Below are 22312 nucleotides of genomic sequence, written 5' to 3'. Positions count from 1 at the left end.
CTCAAACAGTCTCAGACATATTAATGGAGCAGGGAATCCCTTTCCCATGTTTAGTAGGGGTTCTAGTGGATAACTTGTCACCAGGTTTGTGGGCCCTAAAAACCAGCGGTTCCATCTGCTGCTCTGTTTGCCTGTTCTCAAACATTTGAGTCTGCTGGAAAGGAGTCCTAACTCATCTCCGGCAGCTCCTGAAGTATCTGCCATGCACAGTTGAAGACGTTGAGTAAACACTTTATTCCACTACATATGTGTGAAGTAGCAAGGTGTGCATCCAATGGCGTATTTACTATGACCTGCTGGGCGGAGTCAGACTCCTGTCTGGCAGAATAAATCTTGTTAAAATGGGAGGATGGAGTGGTTGGATGGACTGGGGTCACCAGGTTTGGGGTCCTGAACCCCAAAAACATAAGGACATGCTTGTTATAGGTGAAGGTTCCCTTTCATAAATGAGAGGCAACAAATTTAGAAAGACAATAATGCTTGTAGCAACCAGACACTTAAGCATTGCAGCTTCTAAGAGTAGTCCGGACTCGGGCAGCCATGGGCAACAAGGACTTTATTTTTCTTCAAATCTGTTATCATAGAGTATCTGTACATTAGGGCAGAAAGCTATTTCAACCTTATACTTAACACGTTGGCTTTAAAATAATCCTATAAAATAAAGATATTAATATAAATTCTAGCAGCACATTAATAAATCTGTATTAATCTAAAGGATTGGGGACTATGAAATACATCACTTTGCAAGCACCCGAGATCGTGCACACGGGAAGGATTACTTACTCATTTTTTTCCCTCATCAGAGACATATTTTCACTTTTTCTATTTCTCTCTGCTAAGAAAGTACATTTAAGCTCCGATTTCTTGTTCCAGCTGGCAATGAGCCCACCCATCAGGCAGCAGGGAGTAATTCAGAGATGCCTTTAATGGCCTGACACGTATATAGACTTGTATACATTTATTTAAACGCCTGCCTCTTTCGTGGCGCTGAGTCAAGATGCGGCAGTTATGACAAATCTACTTGGCATGACTGCACAGATCATAATACTGCAGTGATCCGCCATGATGCCCTGCTCAAAGGTCCCTTGCATAAATAATCCTTCGCTTCCTTCAAGTGTATTTGATCAGCATTTTCACTTTCTGCTGAGGAAGCTTTCTTTTATCTCCTGTCACTATAGGTGTTTTATATGACTCTATAGTCTACAATGCCTGGCATAATAATATAGATAATTCATTTAGAATTTGCAAACTCATTTTGAGAGGTCAGCATCAACTCCAATTAGATATCTATTTATAAGAAGTAGAATAGTGAATAGAACCCTATAGCAAAATCTGCAGTTATATCTGCAACAATGCACAAGTCGGTAAGAAACAGGACTAATGTTTTAGTGAGGAAGGTGCATTTATCATTACACTCTGGAATAATACGTGTGTAACATGTCCAATAGGAAATGGGGTGTCATGACCCAGAACCACTACCTCATTCCTTTTAAATGTTTGTGTTCTACTGCTGGTAGAAAAACAGGGGTTAACACTCCCTTGGGAACATGCTATGCACACAGAACATAGTACACTTCCTTCCAAAATTTGCAGATGGTGGTAGCAGACGGAAGACTCAATACATCTCTGCCAAACGTGATTGCTATAACAGATCCTATTTCCCTGACAGTCTGCATCCCTTATACTCTGTACTGATCACCCTTGCAAATTTCTTGGATGAAGTACGGATGAATTAAGGCGATCCACGAATTGGAATATGGTGGCCAATATTATCACATTTGATCACACATGAAACATCTGCTCATAGTGGGAGATGTGACTAATAGGAAGCCATTGCTAGGAATTAGTACATGGCCTATAGACATGTAAAGTTTATATATTTTGCGGGCCCAGTACAAGATGGCTGCCACTACATCATCCTGGTTATTGGTCAAAGTTGGTTAGACTATAGAAAGAAGTTAAGCTTATTACATGGGACAGGCCTAGTGTAAAATAACACGCCTATTACCCGTAACCTGGTTCTTATAAGAGGGACATGCCTGTTACCCATAATCTTCTTTTTATAAGAGGGGCATGCCTATTAAGTGTGCATTCAGCTTGGGTTAGTGAAATTGTTTGCAGAAGGTCTTGCTCTCTAAGTTTTAGGCCTCGCTAGTTCCTGAACAGGCGCTTCATGTGGCTTTGTGATTGTTTTCACAGCATGTGGAGGGAAGGAGCATAAATTCTCCACAAATTCCAACCAGGGGAAGAGACTCAACTATGGGAAAAGGTTTTCCCCTTGACTTGCCGACAAGTCATGTACATCAGTTCAGAAGCACAAGGTCTGTCTGCGGCGCTGACAAGCCCTAGAAATCCATAAAGTCGGCCTTTCTATTAATATGTCTTTTTGCTGCCAGAAGAGATTGGTGACACACAGCACAGCAAATGGTTTCATTCGAGTCAATTGGAAACAGCTGCCCTAAATATCGTTTGATAGAAGGATTCGAGTGTGATGAAACATTGTAATAAAAGAGTCAGTGCCAAGAATCTAGTGGCCAGGCAGACTGTCAGAGTTACATATCAAGTCTTTATTGGTTGAGCTCAATGTCCACGTGGGCAAACAGATATGGCTGGCGTATTCCCACTATATGCCACTCAGCAGGGGTTGCTGCATTCCTCCACTGGGACAACGCTGAGCTGATGTGAGAGCTCAATCTGTCATCGCCTCTGTCAGCATCACTGAGCACACTGGTAAGATCGTGCACTTATTTATTTTTCTCGAGGGACTTCCAAACACGTTCATCCAATCACAAACCCCAATGATGCCAACCTCAACTCCCTCCTGGCTTTCCTGCCATAATATTTTGATTTGCCATTGAGTTCTATACAAAGACACATGATTAGCTGTTAGGGAATGTCGCCTTACCTTGTGATTTTTGCCATTCCGAAACATCATCCAGTCCTCACCATTGGTACTGACTTCCAGCTTGTATGATTTGACATAATAAGAAACTCCAGTATCTTTTGATACGGCGCCTTGAGTTGCCACTGCTTTTAGCAATGTCAAGAAGCGAAGATCAATCTGTGAATATATTAATGATGACATGGTGAGATACATCCAGGATATTTTCTGCAAAGACTTATTTTCCCAGCTATATTTACAGACCAAAAGCATGAAAACATTGACCAAAATACTGCCATGTGAACACAGCCTTAGTCTAACCATATATGTGTAAGCTGATAAGTCAACAATCTCCATTTTTTTTCCTATAGTTGCATTTAACATCAGCTCCTGGATGTTATGGACATGGTCCAGGGTAATGACCAAGTATACCAACATTTGGCAACTGTATTAATACAATGAAAAGGTCACCATTTCTATATGTAATACATAACGTGCTATAAACAGCAATATTTGTCATTTTACAAGATCCTTCTTATTCTCAGATGACAGAACCTAAAGAGGCCGCTGTCTTGTCCCAATAAGATTTCATACCGCAGTCAAGAGAAGAACTGTCAACTAATATGCTGACCCTAGACTAATGCTTGGTTCACATCTGCGTTGGTATTCCGTCCGGGGGAGTCTGCATGGGGAACCCCCAAACGGAATATCAAACGCAATTGCAAGCGCTGTGCAGTATTATGGGGTCTGTGTGCTTGCCGCACGCTGCCCACACAAATCATGCAGGCAGGAAAGTAGATTGTGAACTACTTTCCTGTCCGCATGATTCCTGCAGAGATCTGGCAGCAAGCACACGGAGCCCATTATAGTCTATGGGGTCCGTGTGCTTTCACTGGCACACCACTTGCAGTTGTATTCGATATTCCGTTCAGGGGGGTCCTCATGCAGAATACCAATGCAGATGTGAATGAGGCCTCACGTTCTTTTTATGCTCTGACTTGCAGACCATTTGTTTTATGAAAATATTTGGCCATTTTGGATCTTGTAAGTTTTTCTGCTCTAGTCAAACAATGGTGGAAATGTCCAGTAGAGTTTTGACCCTCTTTTTTGCTGGATGCCAAGCATGTTAATATTGGAAGTGGGGTTTATAGTTGCCAGCCAGGCAACTCTTGGCCAGAAATTGGCTAGCAAATGGCTATTACCATATTTATACTCTTATTGTCTTACTTAAGCTCCAACATCGTAAACATGACTAATAACCAGTGAAAACAGTTCCGTCTTGTACATTGTGGCGGGAGCCTTTCTTATAAACAGAATCGACTGGTTAAATAACTTTTGTAATGTTGATTAAAGCTCTTTTATCGGCAAAAAGTGAGCAGCAGGAATCAGGCTACGGCGTCTTGGCATTTTTCTTAGAAAAAAAATTTCAATGCAGTAACTGTCCAAGACACTTTGCATTTTGCTTGGTGGCTTCTTTTTCCTGCCAGATTACTAATGTGGAATAAATTATCTGAGTATTTGGCAGTGGGACACAGCCCTGCTGAGACAATGTCCTTCCCCTTAGAACTATAGGTGGGACTATGAAATATCTCAACATTTATAGCCTGACCTTCATTAAACAGGGGTGGAGAGGTTGGCAGAGAGGTCCAGACATTATCCCGTAGTCTCTTGCAGCATTCACAGAGTTAAAGCACTATCCTGTTGCTGTTGAGGAACCTCTGAAGGTTGATGTTTTGAGCTGATGTTTCGATATATAGTAGTTATGAGTATCTTATGTTATTATCATACCATATCCCCCTAAGATTAGGCTTGTATTAGTTCATTGTAGTTAGTGTATATTGTATAACTGGAAAGTACAAAAGCTACAAAGAGAGACGTGGTTATCTAGACTGTTTAAGCTAACATCTCTCACTTGTGGTAAGTCATATATATATATTATTCATATCCTGTTCTGGGAAGCTTTGAGACAGTGACACACAGTCAGTATTCACAGATATAATGCTTTTTTTTTGGTTTTTATAGGTAGTACTATATAGATAGTATAACAACCCTATTCACGACATGACGCCTTGTTCCTGTTTAGCAGAGTAACAAGTGTTTATTAACCTGCTCCTTCACGCCGTGCCATGTAGGCTGGCTCAGAAGGAGTTAGACTTTTCTGTTGTACACTAAATCCCGGTTATACTTGGCTCGCATCCTGAGGGAGCTGACTGGTGACGGGGTGATTTAAAGCGCCGCAGCCTGTTTCTGCAGAGGATCAATTCATTACGGCACTCCCACCAGCCTTAGCATTATGCCTCCTGACTAACAATTAATCCTGAGCATGGTGCAGTGAGATCCACTTAAGAGGGCTACCTTCCCAATGCAAAGCAACCGCTTCCAAAGCACTATGTTGTAAGGGATTCAAATGAGCCCTTGACAGGCGCCCAGCGTGATGCATCAATATACCTGATTTCAACCAGTTCACTAGACATTGCAGCATAAGCTCCTTCTCTCATCTATTGGCATTACTTTGCAAATGATTCTTACAGTAGCATTGCAGGTGTGTAATACAGCCTAGACACAGATTTTCAGATGTTCAATAGAATAGCTAAGGTAGGCTGAAAAGGATAACACCAATGCTTTTATGAGAACTACAAGTTAATAAAGTCTCCTCACTCAAAGTCTTGGTGGGAGACAAGGTCTTTCCTGCTGATCCTCCCATCCATTCACTACTTCTAACTGCACAATATAAATGCTAATAATATTAAAGCAACCCTCCAGTCTGGCAAAGTTCCTCTGATTTCCTCCTCATTTCTGTAAAATGGCCACCAGTTTCTCAGATTACACTATACGCACTGTGCTTTGGTAGTCTGAGATACTCCCCTTGCTCTTGAATGACCAGTCGAGCACTTGGGGACAGTTTTTCTGACAACCAAAGCACAGTGTGAAAAGAGTAGACTGAGATACTCCCCTCTGTTCTTAAAAGAACTGCTCAAAAGCAAGGGGCGTGCCTCAGACTACCATAGAACAGCATACCTAGAGTAGTCTGAGAAGCTGGTGGCCATTTTACAGAAATGAAAAGGAGCCTGGAAATTAAAAGATCAGCTGCAGAAAAACTAAATGGTGAGATCCAGATATTATCTATGAATTGTGCACGTATTGTGAAATTTTCATTGTGCAAACTACATTATAATTGCATTATATCATCTGTACCACTCAGTACAACTACAATTTGACCAACTTTTAACCTGGTTCTTTGAGAAGTAAACACACCTGCAGATATTCCCTAGTGTTGTCATGATTCGGAGCCCAAGCATTGTCATCGCTGTTCAGTCTCGCTTGTTGGGGGGTCCACCCGCCATCTGTATATGTAGAAGACGCAGAGATCTGCTCATTGGATATCCGTCTAGATTCCATTCCCAGTGGAAAATTGCACTGAAAATCTGCAGAAACACAAGGTTGGTAAAATGCATAAGCCCAGACAGAATTATTGTTCATCAGGTAATACTTTGCAGATTTTTTTTTAATGCCCTTTAATACGGTGACTAAAATGAAATTCACATTTGAGGAACATCCTCTGCAATTTGTGAATCCCCTTGAATCATTCTCTTCCTGAGCTTTCTAATGGCTAAAGACAAGCTTCACTATCTTGTGTGCCTTAATTGTGAAAATTTGCAATAGCAGAACAAATTAGGGGAGGCAGAACACCGGCTTATCACAAAGAATACCGCTAATCTTCCACATTTTAAACCTTAGCAGATTAGTAGAAATACGTATTTATGGGTCTGATCCGCAAACAAGCCTCTAGAGATGGGCACATTTGGGCCTACATCCTATCATAAGCGAATACAGTGCATGCATCTAGCTAATACATAATTATTTAGGACAACTCTGCATATTATAGTCAGATGTCTCTGCTTCTGCTTCCATCCCAGAGGTGCCTGTATTAAGTTTCAAGACTATAACTGGCACTAATGATATAAAAATGATAATTAATAATGTTGGAGAGTTGTTCCTGCCGCATACAACAGTACTGGAGAAGTTTTGCAGACAATAAGGTGCTACTGAAACAATAAGCAGAATGCATAATAAGTGGAAAATGCAGGAACAAGCTAATTAAAAAAACATCAACATCAATGTACGATTGTGTTCAATTTCATAACCTATAAACATTACAGTTTGCTTCCAAAAGATGTTCTTTAATTAAAGTTACTCTGCGGGAAAACTATTCCCAGGGCATTGTGGGAATTGGCCTGCAAATGAGGAAGCCTCGTGTTTGCACCTCCTACAAGTTTTTGTAGTTTTCCACTATAACCAAGAGTAACAAATAAATATGCAACTTGGGTAAAACTTGTATTAATGAAGACGCATGTTTGCAGAAGGAAGAATAATAATGATGATGCAGAGTGTAGCGAGACAAACATGTCAGACAATTATGCACTGAGGGGATAGCAGTGACTGACGGTGAGCTTATTGTACTGTCGAAAACGGCAACGGCTTCAATAACGTTTGACTGATACAAAACATGTAATCACAATCCAAGCTGAGCGACCTAGGACATAGCAATAATATAAAAGACACACTAAACCTAGAATAATGCAGGTATTACAAGGCAGAGATACGACAGGTGTTTGGCAGGTATACTGACAGATGAAAACAAAGGCTGCCAAGGCCTGTCAGCCAGGCAGGAAGACATTCAACTCACTTTCAGGGACCTCCTGTGGGGCAAGGTAATAGCGAGCAGAAAACCCATCTTTAGCCACCGCCATGTCAGTGTGAAAGGTGAGGGAGAGGATGCCAGTTGAAGACCGGATCTCGGAGGGGGTCTTCGTACCACAGTACCTGCCAATCAAAGGTCCCACTACAGAGAGAGAAGAACATCAGTGTTATCAGCTGAAGGCATTAGGCGCTGTCATTTCCTTCCATGTTTTACTAATAGCACTCTCGTGCTTTCTTATCACCTATGCAGGCTACCAGCTGTAATGGTATATGGAGGAGACCGCTGAAAATTCCCGTAATCTAACAAAATACATTGCAGTCCTAAATCTAGTGATTTGATTGCTTAGTATCTTGAAGAGATGAGACAGGGGAAGAGGTAGAAAGTCTAACTTAAGTGAAATACTGAACCACATTACGACCATGCTATTGAACTTGTAGAAGCACAAAGTGATAAAACATGCTATCACATGCAACTTTATTCTTTCTATGTTACGGAACCCTGACATCAAATCTCTATCTATCTATCTATCTATCTATCTATCTATCTATCTATCTATCTATCATTATCTGTATATGTGTAAAGCCAATGCTTGCACTGCAATCTATCTGTAGTGTATTTAATCTAATCTATCTGAGAAATCCATCTATACGTCCATCCACCTATTATTCTATTCCATATAAGCTTGCTGATTACTATGTGTTCATCTCTTCAAATAAGAGCCCACAGCTGGTATATGTCTTATACATTATTCCATTAGATCTTACCATTCGGAATGCCATCCCAGATGTCAAGCCAATCATATTTGCAATCTCCTTCAGCAACTTGGAGGGGGTCATGCTCTAGGTCGAAGGTCAAGAACTGCAGGATGATCTCCATCTTTGGCTTGGCCAGGATAGTAAATACACAGTCCAGGTTGTGTGGGTATTTGTCTGGATAGCCGGGAGACTCAATGGTGCCATTAGTATTGGTGAAATTCCTTGAACAATCTTCAGAGCCTACAATAATACAAACAGGAAGTGCTGACACAATGCTGGATGACCTCCATGACCTCCAGAAATCAAGGCACGTCATGATGTAAAGAAGGAGTGTACGACATTATACACAAAATCTGCAATGGTTTGGGAAATAGCTGCGGATAACGCCATGGGAAACTGATGAATCTCAAATGTAATTTTAGGACAATAAAAATACAATCCAGAATAAAAACTATAAAATAAATTCTACAAGCAAAATAATTCTTAATGACAGCAAACTGAGGATATATCTCACAAACGGCTGACATTTCACTGCCTCATTTATTCCTACTGTATAATGTCAGTAAAGTTGTCACTAATATGTCATCTCTTCTTTAATAAATGAAATCTCCAGAGATCACATGCAAAATGTTTTTCAAAAGGTGACAAACATGAAAGAGACAGAACTAGACAGTAGGAATGGCTGTTACACTGCTAAGGATTAAAGAAGGCTTTCTGCTGGCCACTAGGCCAAAGACTATTAATACAGCCTTCAACAATGGTGCCCATTGTATTGAATGTGCAGAGCATCCTGCTGTGTGTCCTATATCTCTGATGTGCCTTAAAGGGATGAGTTAGAGACTGAAATAGGGGGCATGAATCCCATTCGCATGCTCAAACTAAAATGTCAAAGAAGTGTGCGATTCACAATTAGAAATCTGTTCAGGCGCTTTCTGCAATTTCCAAAGTATTGCACTGACAAGATAGTCTGAAGAGGCTTAAAGGGGACACTTTCTTAGGGATTACATCCACTTGTTTCAGAACTATAGAAGATACATACTTCTATTTCTTGACTACATAACTTGACTGTATGAGATTTACCATTTCATTCTATCATCATTTCTTCGATGCACAGATTGAATTCTACTACCTAGTGTATTCTAAGTCCAGATTTCTTGAGTGCCAATAGATTTAAAGGGATTTTCCAGGCTGAAAATACTGATGACTATGTAAAGGTCTTCAATATAAGATCAGTGGGGGTCAGCAGTCTGATACCCGTCACAACACCCCCATTTATCAGATGTACATAACAGCTGATACCCAGCAAATGGAGCAGAAAGCAATCAGCTCTGTGCAGTTGACTGAACTAGGTCCCCGCAGTTTAGATCCCCTTCTGGTGAATAGAAGCTGATCTGCAGTATCCAGATCTGACTACAACACAGAGAATGGCGCTATCTGCTTCCTGCGCCATTAGCTGCTGAGAACTGATGATCGGTGGAGTTTAATATTTAATCCAAAAGTCCCCTGTAATCACAATATGATAAAAATAAAAAACTCCCCGCATGTGACGTGGTCTTTAAAGCAGCAGTAAATGAATCTAGAATGGTGCCTGCGGTACTTGAGTCTTGTAGCATAGCGTTCAATTAACAGAGAAAGGTGAAGTATGATGGCAGTATTACTGCATGACTATTAGAGCTGCCAACAATCCATGAAAGCTTTAATACTCTGCAACCTAAGAACTGCTGAATCAAGACCTACACCTGTACAGGAGTCAGAAACGGTTAAAGGCTTGAGCCCCATATAATGTGGCATTGTTCTAGCTGCTCTTTTCTTGACACCTCCCTCCACAATCCTCATTTACTGTGCTATCAAAATGCTACCAGAAAGCCTTCTTGAATATATTTGCGCAGTAACCTTCAACCTTCAGCTTACTATTCAATTATCCCAAGATCTTGCTTGTCTTCTATATTATGTGCATAAATATTTCACTCTGATACACACCGATACTGCCGCAAGCTGGGATATATGCAGAACCTGCTCGAAGATTCTGTTCACACACACAAGCGAATACAGAACCTAAGACCCAAGACAAAAGCTAGATCACTGATACAGCACACATCCGAAAACCTCTGGAACCGCCACGCATATCTCTAGTCTTTCACAAATGGTCCTTTTTCACTTCCATATCTTGATGAGACGGTACATTTCTACAATTCTAGCGCAATACAAATGAGACAAAGTTAACTGATATTTTCAGGATCTGCCAACAACTCAGACATTAAAAATGCATAAGGGAGAGGATGTTTCTCGTATGTACAAGACGCACGGACAATACAAATTCATGGAGTATGCAGGATCACATTTTGCTTCCACTAGAAAAGGCGTAAAGAGGCGTAAACCGATCACTTTATTTAAGGCTTGAGATTCTTAATTCTTTATGCTCTATGTACAATGTGTTCTCCTTTCATTGGGAATGGTCGTGGCCCCAGAAAGTACTGAATAGCTTTCTTTAAAGCACAGCAGAAACAGTCTTTGTCACTTCCTTCTTGACCCCTTTGCTGCCACCAATACACAGTAAAGCCCCCGGGCACAGTGACCTGTTGGCTTACCAAAAGAATACTGTCACTGATGATCTTAAATTGTGTATGCACAAAAAGGGCTGTTGACAGGCACACAAGCGCCACTTAACCCTATAGCCCTTACAACCCTCTGCATAATAAATGTATGGGAGGAAGTGGGAGTTTGTTTACATACAATGCCTCCCTTTAATTTCCCCAAAATATGTTAAGACACGTCAATTGTTCTGTATACTCTTCTATTTCATGTTTTGGCCAATATAATTTTGTCTGTATCCCATTCATGACATGGAATGGGGGACATTTAATGCCAAGTTGTAAATGTAATGATATAGATGCCACATCATGTCTTTCATCTGCTCCAAACTGCAGACATAAATGGTAGACACAAATGGCATTCTAACATGTACCATGGAATTGTACTAGAAAGGATCATGTGTCCTTAGTGCAAATGATCGCGTCAATTTTTATACTGACTGCCAGATTTGGAGTCGGGAAGGAATTTTTTTCCCCTGAAATAGGGCAATTGGCATGAGTCTCATGGGGTTTTTTGCCTTCCCCTGGATCAACACTGTAGGGATTGTAGGGTTATAGGTTGGACTTGATGGACTAATGTCTTTATCCAACCTCATCTAATATGTAAGTTATAACATCTATCAAGAGATGGCAATACGCATGGTCACTATGTAAGGTAACACAATGAATTTCCCCATGGTGGGACTATTAAAGGATTATCTTATCTTATGTCCTTACATTAGTCTACAAATCTCATATTCCTCCAAATACAGTAAACTGATCTACCAACTATTCCAATTCCCTTTTTTATTTTTATGGAGAAGATTAATAATGTTGAACTACTTGGGTTGAGGCTAGTCAATTTTTTTAGCAAGTTTTTCCAATTTTAACTATTGAGTCTGTGTTTAGCCCTTGCCTAACAATATCCATACAGCTTCAATAGCTAGCAGCTATTCCTTCCAACTGTGCCATACACTTACACAGTTGGTTGGGCCAAAAATTCATGTATTTTCAATAGGAGGAGAGGAATAACTGCTGTAAACCACCCATGACAGTGGTTTATTAACCGTGAGAACAATAGTTTGGGGTATTGAAATCTAACATGCGGCTCTTTCTTTCCCCTGACATCATCTTTCAGGGTGATTTAAGAAACCCCATACACATTAGATAGTAGGCTGATCCCACTAAAGTCAGCAGGTCCAGTGCACCTTTATGGTGGGCCTTTAGCGTATGTACAGTGCACATATCTTCGATTATTCCAATGAATGTTATCCATGATAAGATCATCAGCATCATATCTACTAGTAATAGCCATGGTCGGTCATATCTGCTAACCAACACCTTTAGATGTCTAACAATATTTCATAGACGGAATACAAGTAATTACATTTTCATCTGCAATGATTCACAGGCTGAGTAACCAAAGAGATGAGGTTGTGGGTCTAGAGGTTGTAAAACTCAATTGACCTTCAACACTTTGCCCTTGACTTCAATGCATCACCAGAATCATCACCCGATTGGAAAAGCAATAAAAGGGAATGTCCTAATGATTTGCACTGATCTAAGCGAATCCTCCGCTGATCAGCGGGAGACTTATTTAAAGCTGACTGCGAGGTAGGCATCAAAAGTCATAAACAGATATCGATTAAACATAGCATCAATGTAAATCAAAGTAGTCTTTGGGAAGAGTGATGCACGCTTCGGATAACAAGAGAAGATGCACACTTTACTAAATGATGCATTGGTTAGGTAATAACAATAACCTGCAATAGAAGATAGCATTTCTTTTTTTAACCCCTTTCAGGCACAAACCTATCGATAAATAGACAAGAGTGTATTCATTGTATGGTACCGACAAGGATAGCAACTTTTTAAGCTATAGTAGATGTTTGCAAAGTGATCTATATGTGAGGGACTGCATTTATGAGTGTACTGGTATAGACTGGGCCCCTTCCTTACTGTGGCTGCTGGATACAGATTGGTTTTACTAAAACCTATTGCAGAGTGTTCAGCTTTTCAAAACTGACCTGTCCTGAAGATCTCATAGCGCAGTGAAAATCCGGCACCCTGGCGAGCATAATCTGAGATAAAGCGGATATAGATGTGTGAGCCAGATGACGTGATTGTAGACGGTGCAATGCTTCCACAGTGTTTCCCAAGCAGATCTGCCGATTCACTGTCGCCATCCCGGATCTCAATGAAGTCATACCTGGAAGATCAAAGAGGCTAGCATTAAACCCAAATCAGGCTAGCTGCAAATAAAGCAGCCTGAAAAAATGTAAATGTTACCAAAGACAATGCATTCTACATGTAGCATGGTACATTCCCAGATAATAATTATGTGGAGCACTGCGCTGTTCTTCTTCCTGGGAATGTATAGCTAAACGGGGAGTTACCATTCCCCTGTCAAAAACGGGTGTCCCTTTACAATCTGACCATCTCTACCATGTGATATTGTCCAATTAAGTCTGAGCGGAAGGATAACCGAGGAAGGGTACAATACAGAGTATAATAAAAGATGGCACAGCTTTGTTTCATAGGTGATGCAAGTATTTCCTAAAACATAAGACTTTTTAATTTTACATGCACATACGGTATATACAAAGTTGAATCCAGTAGACAGGCTTTATCTTGTTAGCTTAAAAAGTCACACGGCTTTCCTTAACATATCTAAAATGCCTTGTGCTGTACTTCTGGAGTAACATCACCAACTCAAAATTCCCCTTGTGAAGTCCCTCTCCTAAATGTTTACACTGCTCTAAGACGAGTGCTGGAACGGTTCACTTAGATCCGTCCAAAGCCATGTGTTTTACATTGAGTATCATGTTGGAACCAGTGCAGGAAAGTACTGTACAAACTGCTGCATTTTTGTCTTTGATATCCGTTTGGATGTCTTCACTTTTATCAGCGTTCCCGAGCATGCCTTTAACCTAACTAATAACATCCCCTTCTATTGGATACATTGTGTCTGCCGATTCTGAGGAAGGCAGAAGAGGTCACATCAGGACTGGCAAAAACAAAAAGGATATAAAGACAGTATCTGGGGGCTGGCAATGCTGTGCATGTCAGTAAGGGACAGGTTATTCCATCTTGTGTTGCTATATAAACTAACCTCTGCTTTACTGCTAGAACCACAGGGAGATCCAAGGAGACTTTAAGGAGACAGGATGGTGATTAGGAGATTACATGGTGTAAATGTTCTGCTGCAAATACTGTGCATTCATTTTCTACTGCTAGCCTGGTGACATTTCACTTCTCTCCATAGTTCATATGAGACTGAGTACACATTGGCTATGCAGAGAATACATCCAGACCAAAAATGTTTAATGAATAATATATATGTAGACCTCTATGTGCAATAATCTGTAGATTTAATTAGATATTGAATGCTCTGCTAAATATTTACTTTGTACTCACAAAGAAAATGATCTATAGACGTTCTCCAGCGCTGAATAATACATGAAGTGTTGTACAGCAGAGGCAGAAATGTACTGCACTGGAGGTAACCACACAATCTATTTCCGTGCTGAAGGCAGCAAGGGTTAAACCTACTGACAGCTGTCTATGGCCACATCTCTCCCTACATCACCACTGCTGAGAGTGACACAGTAACACCTTGTAAAGTGTCTTTCTCAATCACTCCTTGGCCTCCCTGTTTGTTTACAGTGACACTGTCTTGTAAGACAACTGCACAGATCTTCATCACCGATGGTGGGCAAGGGGAAGCGCTACACCCAGGAAGGCTCTGCTCCTCTGCATGGGAATGGAGATGTGACTATAGCCGTATTGCAGATGACAGAGCTGTACTGTGTCCTGTGTCTGTGAGTTCCTTTCACTCAGCAGCTATCTTCTAAGCAATCTCCTGGAAGATGAGTGATCTGCTAGACAGCTCAAGCAGTGTGGGAATATTTCCTCTCCCCACTCATACGTACGCCTCGGGCATGAAAATAAGATGTTAAGCTCCACAGTGTATCCATCCATGGCACTTTTAAATGTTATTTTACAGTCTGCAAGTGAACATGCGCATAAATGTATAAGAAATATGTCATGGTTATTATCCACTGTACTGACACACAGTGTTTCCCCGCATGACTTTACTGCATGCAAGCACTTGAACTTGAAATGCGACTTCAGAATTTGACCCTGTAAATATGTATGCCAAATTTAGAGCGCTGACTGCAGAACGCTGGGTTTTTCTCTATAGAGAAACATCTACCGGCGTCGCAGGGCTGAGATTGGACACATTACAACTGTAAACTCTTCATTTTAAAGGGCCCATTTTGGTTACATCACGAAAGGGCTCCTTTAAAACATAAACCACCTTTAATAAATAAATAATTACTGTGTGTTTTTATGTAAAGAACTGTATAAACTTGCAGAACTTCATATAAATAATACCGCACATGTATAATAAACACTCTGATGTCTAATGATAACATTGCGGTTAAAGTTCTAAAAAGCAGAAGTTGAATCAATTAAAAACTGAACTGAAGTAACTGGAAAGATCTTTTCCACCAACACAATATTAGTACATAGATGGCCCACCCTATGATACATTGTGAGTCACCTGACACCCTACAAAGTCAGGGGTATGATATTCTCTATAATCTAATAGCAACAGCTATGGTACGTGAGATATAACTCGGCACATCCAGGACTGTAGCTATGGAGACTATAGAGGTAGCCCTCTGGTAATATTTAATGGTACATGGTAAGTGGTGGCCCTGTTACACATGTTACAAGTTAGTGGATACTGCAGATGGAATGAGGGGAGGGGCTAAGCCAGGGAGGAGTGGCTTAATCTTTTTGTCCTACTGCAGACAAGGCAGAGGAGGAGGCTCCTGCTCCAGCCAGTTGTCTTATAGCCAGACATAGCACAGTGATAAGGAGAAAGGGGTCCTGGGTCTATGCAGTTCAACTAGAGAGACTTTATTGAAATTCACATATTCAAAATCCCACAACCTGTAGTAGTTATTGTCCAAAGTTAGGATATAAGATATATATACTATGGGTTGATATCTTGGCAGGTTAATCCTTATTGTAAAACAGTATTATTGTGCCAAGATATCAACCCATAGTATCTCTTCTATCCTAACTTTAGACAATGACTACTACAAGTTGTAGGATTTCGGATATGCGAGTTTCAGTAAAGTCTCTCTAGTGGAACTGCAGAGACCCTCTGACCCCCTTCCTCCTTATCACTGTGCTATGGCTGGCTATAAGACAACTGGCTGGAGCAGGAGCCTCCTCCTCTGCCTTGTCTGCAGTAGGACAAAAAGATTAGGCCACTCCTACCTGACTTAGCCCCTCCCCTCATTCCATCTCAGTGTGCTCTGTGTTTTTTTTTCAGGAGAGCGGTTTGGTTGAGGAACATGTAGAAAATGCTACATACTGATGTATGGAAGGTAAGATTATCTCCTGTATAATCTGTATACTTATAGCATTCATCAATGAGGATATACCTTAATATCCGCCATCTATACAGGGATAGCCTACCAGGCATACACACAAAATAGAAAAGGGAAAGACTATCCCCTCTACACCCTATGTACAATTCCTTGCTAGGTTCCAGCAAGGGGAAATTGATAGCAGTTACAACCTTGTAGGCCACTGCTAAAGGCATTAGGGAAGGAGGAGACATTACCAAAAATCCACCACAATTCCTGACAGTTATTACGAGGCCTTCTGCATCCGACTGCCATTATTACACAAAGGGGAGCACATGAGCGATATTGGATCCCTGTCTCCCAGCATTTGATATGCTCTTTCATAATCTTAAGTAGGAGTTTTCTTTTAAGCGACACTCACAGAGAGCTGATAAAAAACCCATTCCAATCACAAGCAGGCAGATGTAATAGTTATAGCGAAATTTAACCTATAGACATATTGATTCCATACATATCAGCTGAATGAAAGTGGGACACGTACAGACAGGCTGACTTTTTCCTGTTTCAGCTGTTAAAAACAGGGCTCTGATATTATTTCTTATCAGTCGGTGCCAGAGACAGGGAGGAAGGGAGATAAAGAGAGGAAAACTCCTCACTGAAACACATTGCACATGACAAGCTTGGATGTAGGAATGATGGTATCAGTAAATAATCAGCTATCATATGAGCGCGTTATTTAACTGTTATATGGCGAGCATCACTGCAAGCTATTACACTGTGACCGCTGTGAGCTGGATCCGTACATTGCATGCGCCAAGGGTATATTTCTGCAATCAAGACATTCCATATCTATGTCATGCCGTATGTCTGAGATGATTGTAATGTATGGGCCAACAAAAGGAAGACTTCTTAAATGCTGTCAGCTGCTAAGAGAATGAAGCCTGTGTTTAATTTCGGGTTTTCTGCAAACTGTCATTCAGACATTATACACTTTAATTAAAGCTTATTTCTGTCCCTAAAATCATTTCTATAAATATGCTTAAACTGGAGTTTAATTACAGTTTTTAATCCAGAGCACCAGCTCCGGAACATCCTTCTGCATCAAAGGAGAGGGCATTAAATCAGCCAAAAGATGATTAATGGAAGTAGTGCCACTTTCTTCAGTGTATTTGGAAAAGCGACGGAACATATTGGTGATTTTTACATACATTATACCTCTGCCTAATAATGGTTTACGTATCTAAGAGACTATATATACGTAAATCCATAAATTTTGTATTTACACTTACAGAAAAATGCTGAAATCCCCAGATATTCCAGGAATAATATTAGAACAGTGCCACCTGCTGTTTCTATGAATAGCCTTTATTGTGCCCATCTTACCTAATGCGCCGAGGTGGACGCGCATGCTAAATCTTGCTGCAGAGGGATCCCTGGTATGGTGAACTGGCTGCTCTGACGCTACATCATCTTCTTTGCTTTTTAGAGGAGATGTTGAGCAAATACTAATAAACTTAGACAGCATTATTGCAATTGCCCTTGTTCAGCATGTCCTCTGACAAGCAGAGAGGACACAACGCTGCATCAGCATCTTGTTCACCACATCAGGGATCCCTCTGCACAATGAGAGAGTAAAAACAGAGAAGTGTCCACCTTGGCAAATTTACAGAAGTGGACAAAGCAACCTCTACTCATGGAAACACCATGTGGCGCTATTCTAATGTTAGCTGTAGAAAATCTATATACACTAGACATTTATTTTAGTAAAACATATTTCTAATTATGAATTGGAGTTCCCCATAAACAATATTTTTCATGGGATAACCCCTTTAAATCCTTGGATCAAGGGTCAATTCAAGATAATATACATCCTGGCTGGGTCATAGTTCTGTCTAGAGAAGCTAGGTGGCGTCCAAGTGGCTTTCACTGTAGATTGCCCAATGGTCTTCAAAGAAATTTACTAAACTTCTGAGTGGCAAATTTGCCTTAAAGTTATAGAATAGTTATCAGCTAGGAATTTGAAAAGCTGGATGCCAGACCCTGAAGGAACTGTAATGGCATATCCTTGATAGGAGTATGGAATGGTTGGTTGAGCAGAATTATTATTAACTTGACATAAGAGTGCAATGAATAGACTTTAATGTGACCAAAGAAGGATTACGAGACCCAGTCCACAACTATATGTAGTTTTTAGTGGAACAACAATCCCACTCCTCAGTAATAATTCCAAGGAATCTACGGACTGAAGAGAGTGATAATAAAATGTCATTTTCTTCCGTCCACCCGTGTCACTCCAGTGTGAAGTTAATGCCACTCCGACTTTAGTTGCTTAGCCTGTCATCCAATCCAGGTGTATTTAGAGGCAATTCTCACCTTCCATTGCTTTCTGTTCAGCCTCAATGACCCTCAAGGCAGGAGAATTCTCAGAGTGTAAGGAATCAATTACTTCCTGAGATACTTTATTAGAAGTCCACACTCCTCCTAGCATTCAGTGAAAGAGTGAGGGTGAACAGACAGGGAGGGGGGAAGCTCCAGGGCTTTGAGCCTTTGATATAAGCTCAGCCTGGACAATGGCGTAAATGTCAGTGTCCATACCTACTCACAGGCAAACAGTGCCCATTAACTCACTCATCCAGCAGCCTCCGTTGAGATCAAATATCACAGGTAACCTGACAGACGTGATGACATTCAATCACAGACCAATAACATTTCCAATGGAAAGAAACCTTTATTTCTTCATTTCTACCGAGAGGCTTTATCTGCCTTGTCTGGATGTGAACTGCCCTGAAAGCAATAGATCTTAAAGTGCGAGCGATGCAGTGACAGCCCTCAGCAGGAAAAGGGTTAACTACATTTATAATAAAGAATTGATGGGAGTTCTGATAATGTAGTTTATAGAGTCTCTGCCATGAGTAGGATCAGCCAGGGATGACTAGATAACACGCATCTCTACAGATTTCCCTAAAAGCTAAGTGTAATTTAGAGGATGTGAGCTACCAAAACCCTAGAGACGTACACTGACATTCCATAAATATACAGGAAGGGTCAATTTAATCCTAAATGCTGCGCGTACATGGTGCCGCCAACCTGGCAGCCAGCCATCAGACTCAAAGCCCAGTGGATTTCGCTTAAATGTATTTTTGACTTTCGCTTGGTGTGAGAGACATGTAGGAACAAACTGCTTGTTCTGCGATAGGGGTTGTCATAGATTTGTATACATGCCTTTGTAGATAAGCGTGTCCTAGACATGATATCTTGTGCACCATCATACATTTCCATGCATAATATTGTGGTTGAGATCAACCAATTACTTCCGGCAAAATGAGTTTACTTGTTTGCTATAGTTTTATACATTTCACCAGTTTGAGTGAAGATGGCGCCCATGGTTAGGACACTGTTATTCCACATATAGACATCTGATTAAAAGTTAAAGGAATACTCTAGGGAAAAGTATGCTGTCCTATGCCTAGAGTAGCGCCTGGGGAGGGGGGTACATAGCACAAGGATTAGACAACGTTCAAAGAGAATCCTTGTGCCATGTATCGCCCCTTCAGGCCTTTCACAAGGCAAATTACATTGTGACCTGGAGCTTTCTTTTAATGTTAGATATATATATACACACACACACATTTACTAGGTGATAATATTTAGATTATTCTGCCCTATATATGTATATTTGCTGGATCTATGCTCGGCCTAGGGTAAGAGGACATTGAAAGGTTCCTTGGTGTTAACCATACAAGTGCACAGATCTAAGATAACATTTTTGCAATATGGATTTTTGTTCTTTGCACCTCTCCGTGTTGCGATTCTCACTAATTAATTCGGCGACTTGATTATCACCTTTCTCATCAGAGTTGCGTAAAATAGCAATTTGCACCTAGATTTTAGCCTCACTTGGTAGCTTCAACACTTCACACCTAAAACTGATATGGATCTTACATATACTGTACATCATAGTATCAAAGGTGTATTTTACACTGTTTTATGCATTTCATTATTCTATGCATTTACAGGCCAGCAAAACTTAATGCCAAAGGCCATTAGTGGATAACACGGCAACCATAACTAACAGAGTTAACCAAGTAATTGCCAAGATGACAATCGAGTGGGCACAGATGAAGGGAATACCCTGAAGCCTTTAACCAGTTAAGTGGTAAACCATATACATGGCTCAAACATATTATTTTCCTATTAAAGGCACACATTACATAATGGAAAAATATAAACACAACTAAGCGCCAGTTTGAGATATAAAGATTTCTTTACAAAAGTACTATTTTTGACTGTATCCCACATCTACCACTACTTAGTAACCATGGGCCTTGGCATTTCAGCAAAACGTACAGATGCAAACTGGCATATATGGGTCAAAGCATCAATTATTTAAGATTTACGGTATTCTAACATGGGAACTCATTTACAGAAGACAGTGAAGTTTACCCATTGCCTGCCAAAAAAAAGAGGTCTTCCCAGGCTTGTTCGTGTTATAATGTTCACTGCGACCAAGATGCACTGCTTCTTTGTTTCTCGTAAATGCAGATGTAAGAAGACCTTATGCAGTAGGTTCCATAACTACTTTATGGCAGCAATAAAAAAAAATGTCATGAAGGGGTTAAGTCATTTATATCGGAAAGTTTCATACCCCTTCAGTGCCTTTAAAAGGTGGATTTGTGCGATGACTTCATCTGCGTATTGGGGATTGGAAAAATGCACATGCTTTAAATAGTGCATTGTGAGTAGTGGGATTGACATTCTCATGCTGGGCCAGAAACTCTCCAGTGTGCACGAGAGATCAATACTGATCAATAACTTAGTGCAGGGACCAGAGAATCCTCTGCCCAGGGGGTCATACAAGGCTTCTGGTTAATCTATAGAGTAATGACATCATGGTGCCTATGCCAAATATTAGAGTCGTCCTGGCTGAAACACTACTCTGTATTGTGTGTGTGTGTGTGTGTGTGTGTGTGTGTGTGTGTATTCCCCATACAGTTAAGCAGAAAACAATTTCTTACTTGCAATCATGTTTTTCTATTTCAAAGTGAGGATTGAAGTTGAGCACTATCTTCTGGTTTGGCTCCGGCGCGCTGACCACCCACACGCAGTTCTGATGAGAAGGATAGTCATTCGGATAACCCGGTGAGGTAATGTAACCTGCAACTTTGGCATTTAACCGTCCTCCACATGTATTCACTGGAAGAAATAAAAAGAAAAATTATACTTTTAATATAAATTATAATATAACCATAATGTCATAACACAATAAAATAAAAATCTTAAGTAATATCCAAAGCTTGCGCCAGCTACTATACACTAAGCACCTATACAAATCCATTGCTTTTCTCTGGTAAATCTGGCCATACACATAAGAGTTTGTCAGATGCCCATGGGATGGTTTGTATGAATGATCCCATTAACAACATACCGAATCAAATATAGAAAAGTGCAATGGCAAATGGTCAAGTCAATCCTGCCATACACAGATCAACCATGGTCAAAATTTCCCAACCAAACATCATTTTTTGCCACAGGTCTGCCATCCATCCATGTTTCGTAACATTTTCAAATGACAATAGGCTGAAGAAGGAAAATCAACCTAATGTTAGAAAATTTGGGGTAGAATCACATTTTATTAATCCATTGCAGACCTCGGTATTCTTCATTACCACTTTTGAAATTATCTTAACTAGAGATGAGCAAGTAGTACTGGATCGAGTAGGTATTCGATCGAATACTACAGTATTCGAAATACACTCGCTATTCGAATGTAAAAGTTTGATGCAGAACCAGCATTGATTGGCCGAATGCTATACAGTCGGCCAATCGACGCTGGTTCTTCTCCTACCTTTAGAAGTCTTCTCCGTGCAGCTTCCCCACGGCGTCTTCTGGCTCTGAATTCACTCTGCCAGGCATCGGGCCTGGGCAGAGCCGACTGCGCATGTCCGCTTGTAGTGCGGGCATGCGCAGTCGGCTCTGCCCAGGCCCGATGCCTGACAGAGTGAATTCAGAGCCAGAAG

General features: G+C 40.7%; 1 protein-coding gene across 4 annotated transcripts in view; it reads right to left on the bottom strand.

Moving 5' to 3' along the window:
* The window catches only part of NRP2 (neuropilin 2), a 101452-nt gene that overhangs the window by 51589 nt on the left and 27551 nt on the right, over window positions 1–22312 (bottom strand). For all 4 annotated transcript variants that reach the window (XM_075284282.1, XM_075284283.1, XM_075284284.1 and 1 more), the window contains exons 2-7: window positions 21311–21488; window positions 12936–13117; window positions 8348–8578; window positions 7569–7724; window positions 6137–6306; window positions 2906–3061 (exon numbers count right to left, since the gene is read on the bottom strand). In XM_075284282.1, coding sequence (XP_075140383.1) covers window positions 2906–3061; window positions 6137–6306; window positions 7569–7724; window positions 8348–8578; window positions 12936–13117; window positions 21311–21488 — 1073 coding nt within the window. The remainder of the gene's footprint in view (window positions 1–2905; window positions 3062–6136; window positions 6307–7568; window positions 7725–8347; window positions 8579–12935; window positions 13118–21310; window positions 21489–22312) is intronic.

This window comes from Leptodactylus fuscus, chromosome 8 (genome assembly GCF_031893055.1).
Source record: "Leptodactylus fuscus isolate aLepFus1 chromosome 8, aLepFus1.hap2, whole genome shotgun sequence".
NCBI lineage: Eukaryota > Metazoa > Chordata > Amphibia > Anura > Leptodactylidae > Leptodactylus > Leptodactylus fuscus.
The sequence above is the reverse complement of the archived record's forward strand: the minus strand, read 5'-3'. Positions and strand labels throughout refer to the sequence as shown.